The 17,743-nt window shown below is 40.9% G+C and overlaps 1 protein-coding gene across 1 annotated transcript in view; it reads right to left on the bottom strand.

The window, feature by feature from the left end:
• The window catches only part of LOC133452362 (carnitine O-acetyltransferase-like), a 17,316-nt gene extending 1,456 nt beyond the window's left edge, over positions 1-15,860 (bottom strand). Inside the window, exons 1-13 of the mRNA XM_061731616.1 lie at positions 15,705-15,860; positions 13,949-14,233; positions 12,757-12,875; positions 11,820-11,873; positions 11,108-11,273; positions 9,954-10,128; positions 9,398-9,576; positions 8,251-8,351; positions 8,052-8,174; positions 7,839-7,961; positions 4,406-4,541; positions 1,303-1,365; positions 940-1,077 (exon numbers count right to left, since the gene is read on the bottom strand). Coding sequence (XP_061587600.1) covers positions 940-1,077; positions 1,303-1,365; positions 4,406-4,541; positions 7,839-7,961; positions 8,052-8,174; positions 8,251-8,351; positions 9,398-9,576; positions 9,954-10,128; positions 11,108-11,273; positions 11,820-11,873; positions 12,757-12,875; positions 13,949-14,233; positions 15,705-15,731 — 1,689 coding nt within the window. The 5' untranslated portion in view covers positions 15,732-15,860. The remainder of the gene's footprint in view (positions 1-939; positions 1,078-1,302; positions 1,366-4,405; positions 4,542-7,838; positions 7,962-8,051; positions 8,175-8,250; positions 8,352-9,397; positions 9,577-9,953; positions 10,129-11,107; positions 11,274-11,819; positions 11,874-12,756; positions 12,876-13,948; positions 14,234-15,704) is intronic.
• Positions 15,861-17,743: the final 1,883 nt, after the last annotated feature.

Genomic DNA, 17,743 nt, shown 5'->3' with positions numbered 1-17,743 from the left:
GCTGGTACCAGCTGGTAGTGCAGGGTTTTACCTGGCTGGTACCAGCTGGTAGTGCAGGGTTTTACCTGGCTGGTACCAGCTGGTAGTGCAGGACTTTACCTGGCTGGTACCAGCTGGTAGTGCAGGGTTTTACCTGCTGGTAGTGCAGGGTTTTACCTGGCTGGTACCAGCTGGTAGTGCAGGACTTTACCTGGCTGGTACCAGCTGGTAGTGCAGGAGTTTACCTGGCTGGTACCAGCTGGTAGTGCAGGACTTTACCTGGCTGGTGGACAGCTGGTAGTGCAGGGTTTTACCTGGCTGGTACCAGCTGGTAGTGCAGGACTTTACCTGGCTGGTACCAGCTGGTAGTGCAGGGTTTTACCTGCTGGTAGTGCAGGGTTTTACCTGCTGGTAGTGCAGGAGTTTACCTGGCTGGTACCAGCTGGTAGTGCAGGAGTTTACCTGGCTGGTACCAGCTGGTAGTGCAGGAGTTTACCTGGCTAGTAGACAGCTGGTAGTGCAGGAGTTTTACCTGCTGGTAGTGCAGGACTTTACCTGGCTGGTGGACAGCTGGTAGTGCAGGAGTTTACCTGGCTAGTAGACAGCTGGTAGTGCAGGGTTTTACCTGGCTGGTACCAGCTGGTAGTGCAGGACTTTACCTGGCTGGTACCAGCTGGTAGTGCAGGGTTTTACCTGCTGGTAGTGCAGGGTTTTACCTGCTGGTAGTGCAGGAGTTTACCTGGCTGGTACCAGCTGGTAGTGCAGGAGTTTACCTGGCTGGTACCAGCTGGTAGTGCAGGAGTTTACCTGGCTAGTAGACAGCTGGTAGTGCAGGAGTTTTACCTGCTGGTAGTGCAGGACTTTACCTGGCTAGTAGACAGCTGGTAGTGCAGGACTTTACCTGGCTGGTGGACAGCTGGTAGTGCAGGAGTTTTACCAGCTGGTAGTGCAGGGTTTTACCTGGCTGGTGGACAGCTGGTAGTGCAGCGCTCTGGAGAAGGCCGGGTCGGTGAACAGCTCGGGGACTCCCAGCTTCTCCTCCAGGGCCTGCAGCTTCAGGCCCAGCAGGTGGCGGTCGATGGCCTGACCGCTGACGGCCTGCAGGGGGAGACAGAGAGCAGGAATCAGGGAGGAGACCAGGGACGGTGATTGACAGGCCCACGTTTCCATGGTAACGGAGACCGGGTAAAGACAAGTAAACACTAGTACACTAGTACATCTACACACGACAACACAAGTACACACATCTACACACTAGTACACTAGTATCTGATTGGGGGACGGTATCCATGGCGACCAGGAGGCCGTCCCTGCAGGACTCACCATGTCCGTGTAGGACCGGTGGGCCTTCACCGCCTTGTCCATCAGGTCCAGCTTCTCCGTGTCCTGGAGACAAGAGGAGGTGACCATGTCTCCTTCATGTGTCCTTCCTGACTTCCTGTCTCCTTCATGTGTCCTTCCTGTCTCCTTCCTGACTTCCTGTCTGCTTCATGACTTCCTGTCTCCTTCCTGACTCATTAATGTTTCCTTCCTGTCCCCTTCCTGTCTCCCTGTCTCCTTCATGACTTCTTTTTTTAAAGATTTTTTTGGGCTCTAGTGGCCCTTTATTGAGATGCAGACTGGAAAGGGGTAGAGAGAGAACGGGGAAGACACGCAGCAAAGGTGCGCAGGCTGGATTCGAACCCGCGACCGCTGCAGGAGGAGGACTGTAGCCTCAGTATATGAGCCGCCGCTTAACCCACTGCGCCACCGAGCGGCCCATCCTTCATGACTTCTTGTCTCCTTCATGTCTCCTTCCTGTCTCCTTCCTGTCTCCTTCATGTCTCCTTCCTGACTTCCTGTCTCCTTCATGACTTCTTGTCTCCTTCATGTCTCCTTCATGTCTCCTTCCTGACTTCCTGTCTCCTTCCTGTCTCCTTCATGTCTCCTTCCTGACTTCCTGTCTCCTTCATGACTTCTTGTCTCCTTCATGTCTCCTTCCTGTCTCCTTCCCGACTTCCTGTCTCCTTCCTGTCTCCTTCCTGCCCCCTTGCTGTTTCCTTCCTGTTTCCTTCATGTCTCCTTCCTGTCTCCTTCCTGTCTCCTTCCTGTCCCCTTCATGTTTCCTTCATGTCTCCTTCATGTCTCCTTCCTGTCTCCTTCCTGTCCCCTTCATGTTTCCTTCCTGTCTCCTTCCTGTCCCCTTCCTGACGTCCTGTCTCCTTCATATGTCCTTCCTGTTTCCTTCATATGTCCTTCCTGTCTCCTTCCTCTTTCCTTCACGTCTCCTTCATGTCTCCTTCCTGTCTCCTTCCTGTCTCCTTCCTGTCTCCTTCATGTCTCCTTCATGTTTCCTTCCTGTCTCCTTCATGACTTTGTTGGACCACACCCAGTGATCATGTGGATTGTTATAAATGTATATGAACATGTCAGGATTATGAATTCCAAGTGAAAGCAAGACTTTGGTCTCGTCCTGGGGCCAGAGTTTTATGACTGGTACTGCCTCTTAGAACAGACTCCCCGGGGGTTTACGACACCTAGGAGGGGGGTCAGACGCAGTATAGCCCCCACAAACCCAGCAGGGTTCCCGCCAGACCTGGAGGAACAAAGGAAAAGACAACGCAAAGGGACCAGGAACAGACTCCCTGGGGTGACGACACCAGGGGGGGTTCAGACTCAGTGGAGCCCAGGAAGCGAGCCCTGAAGGGGGGGGACTGTCCCTCACAGTAAAACCGCCCCCAAGCCCAAAAGCGGGAAGCACCCAATCACTTGCCAGGGGCTGGTGACATCACGCAGCCCGCGGAACTCAAACTCCCGTCCTGCCCAGTGCATCTCTCTCTCTCCCTCAGCCAGCGGACCGGACAAGACGTGCCTGCCGATCGAGGCAGCCGCGACCGCATCTACCCATTTATTCCTGAGCGCTGCGACGAGACGGGGGGGGGAGCCGCTTCGAGCCTGGAGTGTCCGGCGGAGCGTAAGACCCGTTACCACGGAGCGCACTGCGCTCCCAACTTTCTCTCCTTTCTAATTTCTCTCTCCGCTCTAAGTTCTCTCCCGAGGAGGGCCTGATCCTCCGGTCAGTCTGCCAGCTCAGCCCGAGGAGCACCCAGCCACCTGTGTCCGTGAGGCCCACGCGCTCATCAGCCGATGAGTGGACCGGACCCCCGCGCGCACCGAGACGCCGTGATAGGCTCCGTGACCAGGGCGGGATCGCCCGGCTGCTGCACGCTGCACCCCTGTCTTTTTATTTCTTCAGAGTCGAAGGAGAAGAGAGAGAGACGAGAGACTGCTTGGACTGAAAGCCGAGAGGAACGAGGCCGCATCGGACTGGAACCCCCGACAGAACCCGCAGCCCAGATCCAGAATCCAGAGGAGACGTGAGGCTGTGTTTGGGCGATCAGTCAGTTAGAACGGTGTAAAGCTGAACTTATGTTTAATGAGATTACTGTATGCGTATTACTGTACGTTATCATTATTGTGTTCTTTATCATCGTTTTTATAATTGCTTTGATTTCTTTTTCCCATTCCATGCATTGAACTTTCATTTCATATTTTTATTGATTGTTGTTTTCCTAGTTAATTAATTGTTTTATAATACTTAAGTAGTGTGCCGTCAGGATTTATTGGGTATCTATTCACATCTTCTTTGATACGCGTATGTAAATAAATTCTGATTGATTTTTAACGAGTGGTTGTTGTTACTTCATGCAAGATTTGGTCACAAATTGATTTGTTTAAGCAGAGCCTAGTGTTCGGATATCACGCCTTCATTGTTATTCTGTACGATATAGTAAGATTTGCTGTTCTGCAGGATAATTCAAATCATATTGAGACTGATTTTCTGCTGTTTAGTTATCAAATTTCCCCCGGAGTAAGGCATCGGGGGTGGTGCCCCGAGAATTATTATCATTTTGATAATTCAAATTGATAAATAGTCCACTTTATTAATTATTAATAATTCTTTAATAGAATTATCATTAGCCTTCGATAACTGGACAGCCAAGCTACCCGAGTTGCACAACAACTTCCTGCCTCCTTCATGTCTCCTTCCTGACTTCCTGTCTCCTTCCTGTTTCCTTCCTGTCTCCTTCATGACTTCCTGCCTCCTTCATGTCTCCTTCCTGCCTCCTTCATGTCTCCTTCCTGTCTCCTTCATGTCTCCTTCCTGACTTCCTGTCTCCTTCACGTCTCCTTCCTGACTTCCTGTCTCCTTCATGTCTCCTTCCTGTTTCATTCACGTCTCCTTCCTGTCTGCTTCCTGTCTGCCTCCTTCATGTCTCCTTCATGTCTCCTTCCTGACTTCCTGTCTCCTTCATGTCTCATTCCTAGTTTCCTGCCTGAGGAGTAGTAAACATTATGGAAAGTGCTGTATTTGTGTTGACTGCATTGCATCATGGGTATGGTAGTTCCCTCCCTGAGGGGTTGTGATGTCATGAGGGGTCCGGACCTGTTTTCTGGGGTCATCGAAGGCCCTGACGAAGGAGAGCGAGGCGCGGGAGGAGGAGCGGACCGTGTCGGTGCGGCCCAGCCGGAACCTGCGGAGGGAGGCGCTCTCGTAGGTGGAACAGCAGCGGCCGTACATCCTGGTTCAGAGAGGAGGGAGGGGGGACAGGGGGGAACAGCCCACATTAACATTCATCCAATCAATAGTAGCTAGGTAATAATAGCAGCTAGGTAATAATAGTAGCTAGGTAGTAATAGCAGCTAGGTAATAACAGCAGCTAGGTAATAATAGCAGCTAGGTAATAATAGTAGCTAGGTAGTAATAGCAGCTAGGTAATAACAGCAGCTAGGTAATAATAGTAGCTAGGTAATAATAGCAGCTAGGTAATAATAGCAGCTAGGTAATAACAGCAGCTAGGTAATAACAGCAGCTAGGTAATAACAGCAGCTAGGTAATAATAGCAGCTAGGTAATAATAGTAGCTAGGTAATAATAGTAGCTAGGTAGTAATAGCAGCTAGGTAGTAATAACAGCTAGGTAATAACAGCAGCTAGGTAATAATAGCAGCAAGGTAATAATAGTAGCTAGGTAATAATAGTAGCTAGGTAATAACAGCAGCTAGGTAATAATAGCAGCTAGGTAATAATAGTAGCTAGGTAGTAATAGCAGCTAGGTAATAACAGCAGCTAGGTAATAATAGCAGCTAGGTAATAATAGCAGCTAGGTAATAAGAGTAGCTAGGTAATAATAGTAGCTAGGTAATAATAGTAGCTAGGTAATAATAGTAGCTAGGTAATAATAGCAGCTAGGTAATAATAGCAGCTAGGTAATAGTAGCTAGGTAATAATAGCAGCTAGGTAATAACAGCTAGGTAATAATAGCAGCTAGGTAATAACAGCTAGGTAATAATAGCAGCTAGGTAATAATAGCAGCTAGGTAATAACAGTAGCTAGGTAATAACAGTAGCTAGGTAATAATAGCAGCTAGGTAATAATAGCAGCTAGGTAATAATGGCAGCTAGGTAATAACAGTAGCTAGGTAATAACAGTAGCTAGGTAATAATAGTAGCTAGGTAGTAGTAGTAGTAAATATTTATTTCGGTCAATCACAAACAAAAATGAAAAATCAACAAACAAGATAACACAGGTTTTTCCCTGGTCAACATTGTGATTTGACCGAAAAGGTCTGGGCTTGAAGCATAAAGCTTATCTTGCCCACCTTTTAACAGAATAAAATATACAAAAAAAACAAATGAAGTATCATAAGTCTACACAGAATAATAATAATAGTAACAATAATAATAATAATAATAATAGTTATAATAATAATAATAATAATAACAATAATAATGATGGTGATGATAATAGTAATAGTAATAATAATAATAATAATAATAGCAATAATATGATAATAATAATAATGATAGCTCTGAAAACAGAAAGTGAAAAGATGCTAAGGAAACCGGCAAAACAAATTTAAGTTGTCATTTTATCTCGTGCATGTGTGCATTCTTCATTGTTTGTTTATTGTGTTTCTATATATGTGTCCATTACCTTTGCTTTGAATAATATCTTGTATGCTTTTATTGAATTTGCTAGTTTAAGGTCATTTTCTAATGAGTTCCACAGTTTTACTCCTAAAACAGATATACATCTTCCCTTCGCATTTGTTCTAACTGTTGTTGTGTCAAACATTGCAGTTCCCCGGAGGTCGTGTTTGCCCTCTCTTGGCTTGAACAGTTCCTGCATGCAGCCCGGAAGTAAATTGTTGTAAGCCTTGTATATTATAACAGTGGTGTTCAGATTAACTATGTCTTGGAATTTAAGTGTATTGTTATGAATGAAAAGTGGGTTTGTTGGTGCAAGATAATCAGCCAAGTTTACAATTCTAATTGCTTTTTTTTGTAAAATATAAATGGGATGAATTATTGATTTGTACGTATTCCCCCACACTTCCACACAATAAGTCAGGTATGGGAGAAGTAGGGATCTGTATAGTACTTGTAATGATCTTATATTTATAATACCTTTCATTTTATATAATATAGCTATTGTTTTAGATAATTTTCTTTTTAAGATATTAATATATGGCTTCCATATGAGTTTTTCATCAATAGTTATTCCTAAAAATGTAGTAGTGTTTCTTTGTTCTAGTTTTATGTTATTAATAATTAGGTTTATTGGAACATTTATCATTTTGTTGCCAAAAACAATGAATTTGGTTTTACTGATATTTAATGATAACTTATTTATTTTAAACCATTTATTCATTATGTTGAGGTCCTTCTGTACTACATGCAGGAGCTGCTCCAGATCTGTACCAGATAAGTACAGGCTTGTGTCGTCTGCAAATAAGACACACTGCATTTTTCGTAGGGCTTTACATATATCGTTTATATATAGGATAAATAATTTTGGCCCTAGTACAGAGCCTTGAGGAACTCCAAAAGTTATTTCTAAGGGTTCCGACTCGACTCCGTTTAGGCTAACAAATTGCATTCTTTTATTTAGATAGCTTTCCAGCCAAGAGAGGGCAATACCCCTGATTCCATATCGATATAATTTTTTTTAATAGTATTTTATGATCTATCGTGTCAAATGCTTTTTTTAGGTGTATTGTTTATTGTCTATTGCTTTAGATATGTTTTCTACCAGTTCTATAACTGCCATTGAGGTTGATCTGTTGGTTCTGAAGTAGGTAGTAATAGCAGCTAGGTAATAACAGCAGCTAGGTAATAATAGCAGCTAGGTAATAATGGCAGCTAGGTAATAACAGTAGCTAGGTAATAATAGTAGCTAGGTAATAATAGTAGCTAGGTAATAACAGTAGCTAGGTAATAATAGTAGCTAGGTAATAATAGTAGCTAGGTAATAATAGTAGGTAGGACAAATAGGTAGTTAAATCTGCAACTGTTCCATCCTTCCTTCCTTCCTTTCTTATTTACTCCTTCCTTCCTTCCCTCCTTCCTGTCTCTGCCTTCCTTCTTTCTTTCCTTCCTTCCTTCCTCCTATCCTACCTTTCATTCCCCCCTCCCTTCCTACTGTCCATCCTTCCTTCCCTCCTTCCTTCCTCCTTCCCGTTTCTTCCTTCCTCCTTCCCTTCCCCCCTCCCTCCCTTCCTCCATTCTTCCTACCTTCCTCCTTCTAAAAAATAAAGTCTTCCTTCCTCCTGTCCTTTATTCCTTCCCACCTTCCTTCCTTCTTCCTCCTCCTTTCCTTCCTTCCTACCTTAATTCCTTCTTCCTCCTTTCCTTCCTTCCTTCCTTCCTTCCTTCCTTCCTCCTATCCTACCTTCCTTCCCCCCTCCCTTCCTACTGTCCATCCTTCCTTCCCTCCTTCCTTCCTCCTTCCTGTCTCTTCATTCCTTCCTCCGTTCTTCCTTCCTCCCTCCCCCCCCCCCCTCCCTGCCTCCTGCCACCCCCCACCCCCCCCCCCCACCTGTAGTAGGCCAGCTGCAGGGACATCTGCACGAAGGCGTCGGGACTCATCCTGAAGCGCTTGGGGACGTTCTTCCCGAAGTGCGGGAACACCACCACCTCCACGTCCAGGTCCCGCGCCAGCCTGACAGAGACACAGGTGGCAGTTAGACCCGCCCAGCCGGGACCGCTGTCCCCACCTGTCCCCACCCGTCTCCACGGCGGCGGGACCTACGCGTCCAGGTGCTCCTTGGCCTCCGCGATGCTCCGCCGGATCTCGGGGGTGAGGTTGAAGTGGAGCCTCCGCGGCGCAGGGGGGGCCGTCCCCGTCACTGATTGGACCGTGTCCGGCTTCCTCCTGTACCGGGGGACATGAGAGACAGGTGGGAGGACTTCGGGGGACACCCCCGTACATGCTAGGCGGGGTCACTTACGTGTATTCCACGACGTGGTCGATCAAGGCCACGATGGGCGGGCCCTCGGCGGGGGCGTGTTCATAATTAGCACCGCAGGTCCCGTCTACGCCAACAATGAACTGGAGGACATATCAAAGGAGACACAGGTGACTACGAGACACACCTGGCTAAGAGACACAGCTGGCTAAGAGACACAGGTAGCTAAGAGACACGGCTGGCTAAGAAACACGGCTGGCTATGAGACCCAGGTGGATAAGAGACACAGGTGACTACAAGACACACCTGGCTAAAAGACCCAGGTGGCTAAGAGACACGGCCAGCTAAGTGACACAAGTGGCTAAGAGACACAGGCGGATATAGGATACAGGTGGCTAAGAGACACGGCCAGCTAAGAAACACAGCTGGCTAAGAGACACAGGTGGCTAAGAGACACAGCTAAGAAACACAGGTGGCTAAGAGACACAGGTGACTACGAGACACACCTGGCTAAAAGACACAGGTAGCTAAGAGACACAGCTGGCTAAGAAACACGGCTGGCTATGAGACCCAGGTGGATAAGAGACACAGGTAGTTAAGAGACACAGGTGACTACAAGACACACCTGGCTAAAAGACCCAGGTGGCTAAGAGACACGGCCAGCTAAGTGACACAAGTGGCTAAGAGACACAGGCGGATATAGGATACAGGTGGCTAAGAGACACGGCCAGCTAAGAAACACAGCTGGCTAAGAGACACAGGTGGCTAAGAGACACGGTTGGCTAAGAGACACGAGTGGCTAAGAGACACAGGTGGCTAAGAGACACAGCTGGCTAAGAGACACAGGTAACTAAGAGACACAGCTGGCTAAGAAACACAGCTGGCTAAGAGACACAAGTGGCTAAGAGACACAGCTGTGTAAGAGACACAGGTGGCTATGAGATACAAGTGGCTAAGAGACACAAGTGGCTAAGAGACACAGTTAAGAGACACAGCTAAGAGACACGGCTGGCTAAGACACAGGTGGCTAAGAGACACGGCTGTGTAAGAGACACAGGTGGCTAAGAGACACAGGTGGCTAAGAGACACAGGTGGCTAAGAGACACAGGTGGCTAAGAAACACAGCTGGTTAAGAGACACAGGTGGCTAAGAAACACAGCTGGCTAAGAGACACAGTTGGCTCTGAGACCTGCAGGGTCTTGTCGAACCAGCGGTTGCCACTGTTCAACCGACTCCCTCCCCCGTGCAGCATCTGCACGGCGGCGGCGCTGCGGTAGCGCTCGGCGGCGACGGCGGGCGTCGGTCCGTCCAGACACACGGTGAAGATGCTGCTTTGGATGGCCGAGACCGACTCTCGATTAGTCTCGTCTGGACGGGAAGGAGAAGGAAAATCTCTGAGACGAGTTCTAGGGATTCTGGGAAACACGTTGTTGTTGTTGTTGTTGTTGTTGTTGTTCAGTCTGCCGTTGTTGACAAACGTGTTTATCAGTTTGAATTTTCAAACACGGAGTCAGTCCAACGAAGGAAACTTTACTTAGAGCTGAATTGAAAATATTGGTAACAACAACAACAGTAACACCAACAGTGACAGTACAACAGTAACAATAACATACAACAATAGTAACCATTAAAAAAACAACAGTCATAATAACAGTAACAACTAGAAAATTTCAGGAAATTTTGATATTTAGGGTTGTTAATAAACCACAGCCCACTCCATTTCTCCATTTCCCAGCATGCCTCACCTCTGGTCAGCTCCAGGTACGCCCCCCCCCAGCGGTCCCGGTGCTGGCTGGTCAGGATCCCCACCGGCTCCACCTCCTCCTCCTCCGAGGCCCCCCGGACCCCCCTCAGCTGGACCAGGATCTGGTCCTCGGTCAGGGGGGCCCCGTCCGGGCCGTAGACCTCCACCTGGAAGAACTAGAGGGGGGGGGGTTAGCCGGGGAGTTCATCACCACGGTGGCGGTAGGGGTGTAACGATACACTAATCTCACGATACACGATATTGAGGTCACGATAACGATACGATACGATATTATAGCAGTATTTTTTTAACAATGAATGAGGAACATATGACTAGAAAAAATTGTGTTTTATTTGAAAGACACAAAATACAAAACAATACTGTGCGTTTGCCCTATTGTTACAGATTGTAATGCTTTATAACTGTTTTAGTTTTAAAGAGAAAGCCAGGCCTTTTCCACAAACTGAACTAAAAGTAAATGTCAAACTGAATAGTTTCTCTCATGTATGATTTTACTTTTTTCTTTTCCAGAAATGTAACAACTAAAATTAAATAAATAAATACAAGTAAATAAATACATAACATTTTACAGAGATTTATTTATTTATTTATACAGAGATTTATTTTTGTTAAGAAGGTTATTTTGGTAATTCAGGGTTCATTATTTTATAAATATATTCTTTATATTCTGATGTAAATCAGGGACTATAATGACACTAGTCAGTTTATCTGTAGTGATTAGTCTGTTTTAGATTGGGCGGAGTGATACGCCACAGTACGGCACTAGCTGCTGTGTTGAAGTTCTAAAATCCTACACTGTTGAGGGACATTAAAGTACACTGGAACTCAGCAGAAGTTGTCCCCGTGTTTATCCTACTCACCACCCCAAAAAGGTTTAATTTAATAAGGTAATGCTTAACTCTACACCAGACTTACATGAGTAAAAGTTCAGAGCGGAGTAAGATTTTGGTCCACGGGTCGAGGCGCGGTCGGCACGCGTGGTCGGATGCGCGTTACTAGTAAAAACAATAACCCAATATCATAATATAGTTTGTCACCTCCACGACCCGTATCCACGGTGATGTGTGTGTGTGGGGGGGGGGGGTCACCTGGGAGTTCATCACCACGGTGATGTGTGTGTGTGGGGGGGCTCACCTGGGAGTTCATCACCACGGTGATGTGTGTGGGGGCGGGGCCCCGGCCCCGGTGGTGCAGCAGGGAGTCCTGGTGGAGGCCGGGGAGGCGGCAGGAGGAGAACAGCTGGTAGTACTGGTGCATGCAGAGGGGGGCGCCGCCCTGCTGCTCCACCGGGAGGCTCTCGCTGGGGAGGGGTTAGAAAAGATACAAATAAATAATAAAGAAAACATTTAAAATAGATATATATTTACAAAAAATAAATATGTATATATAATAATAAATAAAATAATACAATGTAAATATATATAATAATAAATAAAATAATAAAATGTAAATATATATATATATATATATATATATATATATATATATATATATACACACACACACACACACACACACACACACACACACACATATATATTTACAAACAAATATATATATACAAAAAAATAATTACAAATACAGAGACAATTCCGTCCAAGTTAATTATGATAAGACAATGATATAAATCTTGATGTAACCTACAACACTGGCTTATTCAAGATATGGCAACAACTGTTCTGGTGCTGTGACTATTTTATTTTGGTTGTTATATACCTTGTTGTAAATCAATGAAAATTTTAAGTATAAAAAAAAAAAAAATACAGACAGACGGACGGATGGACGGACGGATAGATTTAACAAAACAAAATATATATATGTGTATATATAAGAAAGAAAGACTCACTTGTCGATCATGGTCTTAAAGTCCAAAACTCCTGTGATGAGTTTGGCAGCAAACCTGAGAAAATAAAAACATCATTACTCCCTAAATCTTCCTAAACAAGGGAGGTTCACACGGGAGATTAGAAATCCCTTATTTCCTTTATCGTGAACGGAGGAAAAATTAAAAGAAAATAAATAAATAATTCCCTAATTCATAGAAATTATGTTACATTTTTTAAACATTTTAGAGTGTCGTCGTACGTACGCCATTTGACTCATCAGGATGAAACTCAAAGGATGTAAAGTCCTCGGGGTCGACAATATATGTGGTGAGTTTGAAGACGATTGGACAAAGTATGGCAGAGATATGATTTAATTCTTCTAGAAATTCCTCTCAGTGTATGATAGTATGGCCTTTCTTTTCACATTTATTTTGTAAATATTAATTCATGTACTTTCTGTAAAATATAATATATATATATATATATATTATATTTATATTTATTTATATATATTTTTTTTTTCAAATGTATTTTGAAAATATGAATTCATATACTTTCTGTAAATATATATATGATATATATATATTTTTTAAATGCAATTTGTAAATGTATAAATATATATATATATATATATATATATATATATATATATATATATATATATATATATATATATATATATATATATATACATATACATACATACAGTACATAGTTTAGTTAGTTAGTTTAAATTTATTTCAGTCATATATACCTTTCAAGGCAACAAGGAAGAAACACATTTTACAATTTATTTATATACATACCGGTACATATATATGTCTTTGTATTTTTTGCATTTAGTAAGTATATGTATATTATTTGTATATTATTTGCATATATATATACATATATATTTTTTATATAAGTATAAGTCTCTGATCTGAACTTGCTCCTTGACTGGGGGGGTTGGTTCACCTCATCTGTCCCTCCACGTCGCTGAAGTCCATCCGGGGCAGAACCAGGCCTGGACTGGAGTGGACCACCACCGGGAGACGGTAGTCCAGGTAGGCCACCTGCACCCACCAGTCCGACAGCTGCACACACAGAACACGGAGGGGAAGACAAGGAGGCAGGAAAAATACACACACACAGAAAAAACATGGAATTAATATATATATATATATATATATATATATATATTTATAGATAAGATGACGATAATATCATAATACACGATATTCAATATATTGTAAGAAATTTCATCAACGATATATCACGATATATGTGACTGAAAAAGGAAAAATACCCATAAAAAGGAAAACGTCTGTAGTTATGCATTTATTCAATGTCAAAACTTTGTTGAACTTTGCCAATGTAAACACTGGACAAATTGAAGTGCATGAACAACAGTGCGGAGACAACCGCGTAAATCCATTATGTGTGTTGTAATAAAATGTCGAGATTTGCCGTCAGTTTATCATTTATTGCGACAGAGAGCGCAACAATATATTGCAATATCGATTTTTTTCCCCCACCACTATATATATATATATATATATATATATATATATATATATATATATATATATATATATATATATATATATATATATATATATATATATATAAATAAATTACAAAATAAATAAAAAAATTAAAATTTTTTTTTATATATATACATTTTTTTTTATTACGATATAAATAAAACAATATATATATATATATATATATATATATATATATATATATATATATATATATATATATAAATAAATAAATTACAAAATAAATAAAAAATTTAAAAAAATGTTTTTATATATATACATTTTTTTTTAAACTATATATATATATATATATATATATATATATATATATATATATATATATATATATATATATATATATATATATATACATATATATATATACACACACACACAAAGACTCATATAATTACGAAATAAATGGAAAAATCTAAATAAAAAAATTAATATATATATATATATATATATATATATATATAGATATATATATTTACAAAAATATATGAATTAAAAAAACAGCTAAATTAGAAAAAAAAAATGATACATACATATATATATATATATATATATATATATATATATACACACATAAATCTTAATGTATATATGAAGTGAGCATGTACCCAGTTGTCCGTGCTGCGAGCTCTCTCCTCCAGCCCCCTCTGCAGCCTCTCCCCCACCCCGCCCCTCCTCCCGAACCCCTCCACCAATCCCCTGCTCCGCTCCAGCTCCTCGGGCTCCATGATTGGCTCCAGGGCCTCCAGGTAGCGCTGGCAGGTCTGCTGCAGGGGGGGCACGGGCAGGCTGGGCAGGGACCCCTGGTGGCTCAGGTACCTGCCGGGGAGCCGGTGGGCCGCCACGGGCCGGACCAGGTGGGGGGGGCGCGCCGCACTCTTCGCCATCCCCACCTTTGATGGATGGAGGAGAGACAGTTGGTGGTCAATGATACAAGAAATAGGAAGAATAAATACATCCATCCATCCATCCATCCATCCATCATCTATACCCGCTATATCCTGTGCAGGGTCACGCCATATATTTAGGGCCTGAGCACTGACAGTGCAAAGGTACGGAGCCCCTAAAGGGACACAGATTTTTTTAATATATATAATGAGTTTTACGCACGCGCATAAAACCTTTAAGTTAGCACGTAAAGTTGTTTACGTGAGCACGTAAAACGTTTATGCACTCACTAAAAAGTTTCACGCGCTCTCGTAAAACATATCAGTGAACGCCTAAAAGTTGTTCTACGTGAGTGCGTAAAGGTAATACGTGCGTAATACGTGCGCGCGTGAAGACTTAGTTTTGAGTCCTTGACCTTTATTGGTGAAAATTGCACGCGCGAGGTCCTGTTCATCGCTGCTTGCAGCTTCAATTCTATATATATTTATAGAAAAAAATCTATGAAATAAAAAAATTATACATATGAACTAATCAAAAAAATAAAAATTATATATATATATATATATATATATATATATATATATACATATATATATATATATATATATATACATATACATACACACACACACACACACACACACACACACACACACACACACACACACATACATATTACATGAATCTATAAAAAAATTATATATATATATATATATATATATATATATATATATATATATATATATATATATATAAAATTACAAATACAGAATAAGTAAATATATATATAATTACAAAATGTTATATATTTTTTGTAAATAAATAAATATATATTTATTTTTTGTAAAAAAGTTTAAAGAAAACAACAAATATTTACAAAAAATAAGTAAAATATATACACATATATATTTACAAAAAATATATACATGTTTACAAAAACATAACGTATATATTTACAAAAAATTCTCTCTCTCTCTCTCTCTCTCTATATATATATATATATATATATATATAAATAAATAAATGCACGTACAAAAAATAAATAAGTGTATATTTTATATATATATTTTATATACATCCATCCAGCCATCCACACACACACACACACACGTGTGTGTTTATGTATTTGTGTGTGTACAAATAAATTCAATAAAAACATTAAATAAAACATTCAGAAAGTTCCCTAGAACACAACTGTCCAGAACTCTCTACATCCGGGTCCTCCCCCTCCCACCGCCACCTGCTACGTCATCACTACTGTAACCTAAACCATTCCCCTTTAACCCAGTTAAAGTTAGCGGCCTAGCCGCTACCTCAACCCCGGCAAACTTTCCCCCAACACGGCATCGAAAACCCCCGGAACCACGTGACTAACCCTCTAAAGAGCGTAATCAACACCTTTCAGGTGAAAGAACGAGTTAAAAGTCCGAGTCGCCTGAAGTTTGACGGGACGGCGTGACGTCTGCGCATGCTCACCAGCGTCCTGCTGCAGATTCCCCACATTCTGGAGCTGCGCGGTCACGAGGCGCGTTCACGAGGCTCGGGGCTGCAGGAATCCCGAGTTTCTGGTGGACTCGTGGACTCTTGATTGACAGCTGTCTCCCCCTCCCTCCTCTACTCTCCCCACTTCCGGGGAAACAGCTGGAGACTGATGACGTCAAGAGTGGACTTAAAGGTTCCATAGAACACTAAACCACACCTTTAAAATTAATTGGATTAGACGCTACCTCAAATGTCCAACCTCCCTGTGGAATTTCATTCCTCATTATATCTTCTCTGCAATTGGTGGTCTTAACTTTCTATTGCTCTGCACTTACAATGTGGACAAAATTCCTCTCAAACTCTCTTCATTTCATAAGCAAATGTTACTGGCTTGGTGTCTAATTTACAAGCATAATTTCTCGCCTCACACATTTTCTATCTGGAACAATAGATATATTCTATATAAAAACAAGTCTATTTTTCTCAAACAGTGGTTAGATAATAATATTTTGCTTTTGAGTCAATTGTTTAATCAACATGGGCATCTCTATAATTATGTTGAATTAATTCAACATTATGGAATCCCTGTTACACCCAAGGACTTCTCTGTTGTTTTTGATGCTGTCCCCTCGGGGGTTATTTCACTTTTTAAAGATCTCAAACTGAATAACAATTGCCCTGTATTACTGAATGTAATTGAAACTACTGTTGGAAAAATGTGTTTTTCTTGGAACACTAAGAACAAAAACAATATTATTCGTAAGCATTTTCAACAAGACGTCATCAGTACACCTTCTTTACTATCTTACTGGTCTTCTTTTGTTGGAAACATTAATTGGGAATAAGTCTGGCTATTACCACAGAAGTGTTTCCTAACTAATAAAGTCAAAGAGATTTCCTTTAAAATGCTACACAGATTCTATCCTACCAATCATTATTTACAGAGACTTAAGAAAGACATTGTTGTGAGTTGTACTTTTTGTGGTTTTCCCAATGAAACACTGATTCATTTATTTTGGTCTTGCCTGTACACAAAAAAACTGTGGAGTAAATTGTCCCGCTTTATTGTAGATCACATCTACCCCCAATTTAATTTGTGCTGGAAAAATGTATTGTTTGGATATATTGAATTTGACAGGAATCTCAACTGTAAATTTTATTTGATCAATTTGCTCGCTATTTTAACTAAATTCTATATCCAGAGATCCAAATTTTTAAATAAAAAGCCGAATTTTCCAGAGCTGTCCGCATATATCAAACAATACATATTCTCCATTTCTGATTCAGTAAATAAAAAAGCTGTTAAAACTTATGACCTTTGTAAGCCATATAAGATATTTGTTTAATTTTTTTTTTCTTTGTCAATGACTAATTCCCCTGGCGTATTTGTGACTGTATAATTGTGACTGTATAATTGTGTAGTTTATGTTGTATACACATATGTCTGATGTTGCTCTCAATTCTGTGTATACTTATGTCTTTTGCTTCAATAAAGTTGAAAAAAAAAAAAAAGATTATTTAAATATATGTATGTATATATGTGTGTGTGTATATATATATATATATATATATATATATATATATATATATATATATATATATATATATATATATATATATATATATATACATATATATATATATATATATATATATATATATATATATATATATATATATATATAAGATAAGATAAGATAAGAGATAAGATATTCCTTTATTAGTCCCACAGCGGGGAAATTCGCAGTGTACAGCAGCAAAGAGGAGTGCAAAACATATAACACAATAAAAATAATACAATAATAATAACAGAGTATGACACACTATAAACAGTACTGATATATACAATAATAATAATAATAAAAAATACTGGTATACAAACAAGATAACAGACGGATATTTACATAATTGCACGTTGTAGTGAATGATATTGCACATTATTTTCCAGTATGTATTTTCCAGAATATATTTATATATATATATATATATATATATATATATATATATATATATATATATATATATATATATAT

The sequence above is a fragment of the Cololabis saira genome, chromosome 10 (assembly GCF_033807715.1).
Source record: "Cololabis saira isolate AMF1-May2022 chromosome 10, fColSai1.1, whole genome shotgun sequence".
Taxonomy (NCBI): Eukaryota; Metazoa; Chordata; class Actinopteri; order Beloniformes; family Belonidae; genus Cololabis; species Cololabis saira.
The sequence above is the reverse complement of the archived record's forward strand: the minus strand, read 5'-3'. Positions and strand labels throughout refer to the sequence as shown.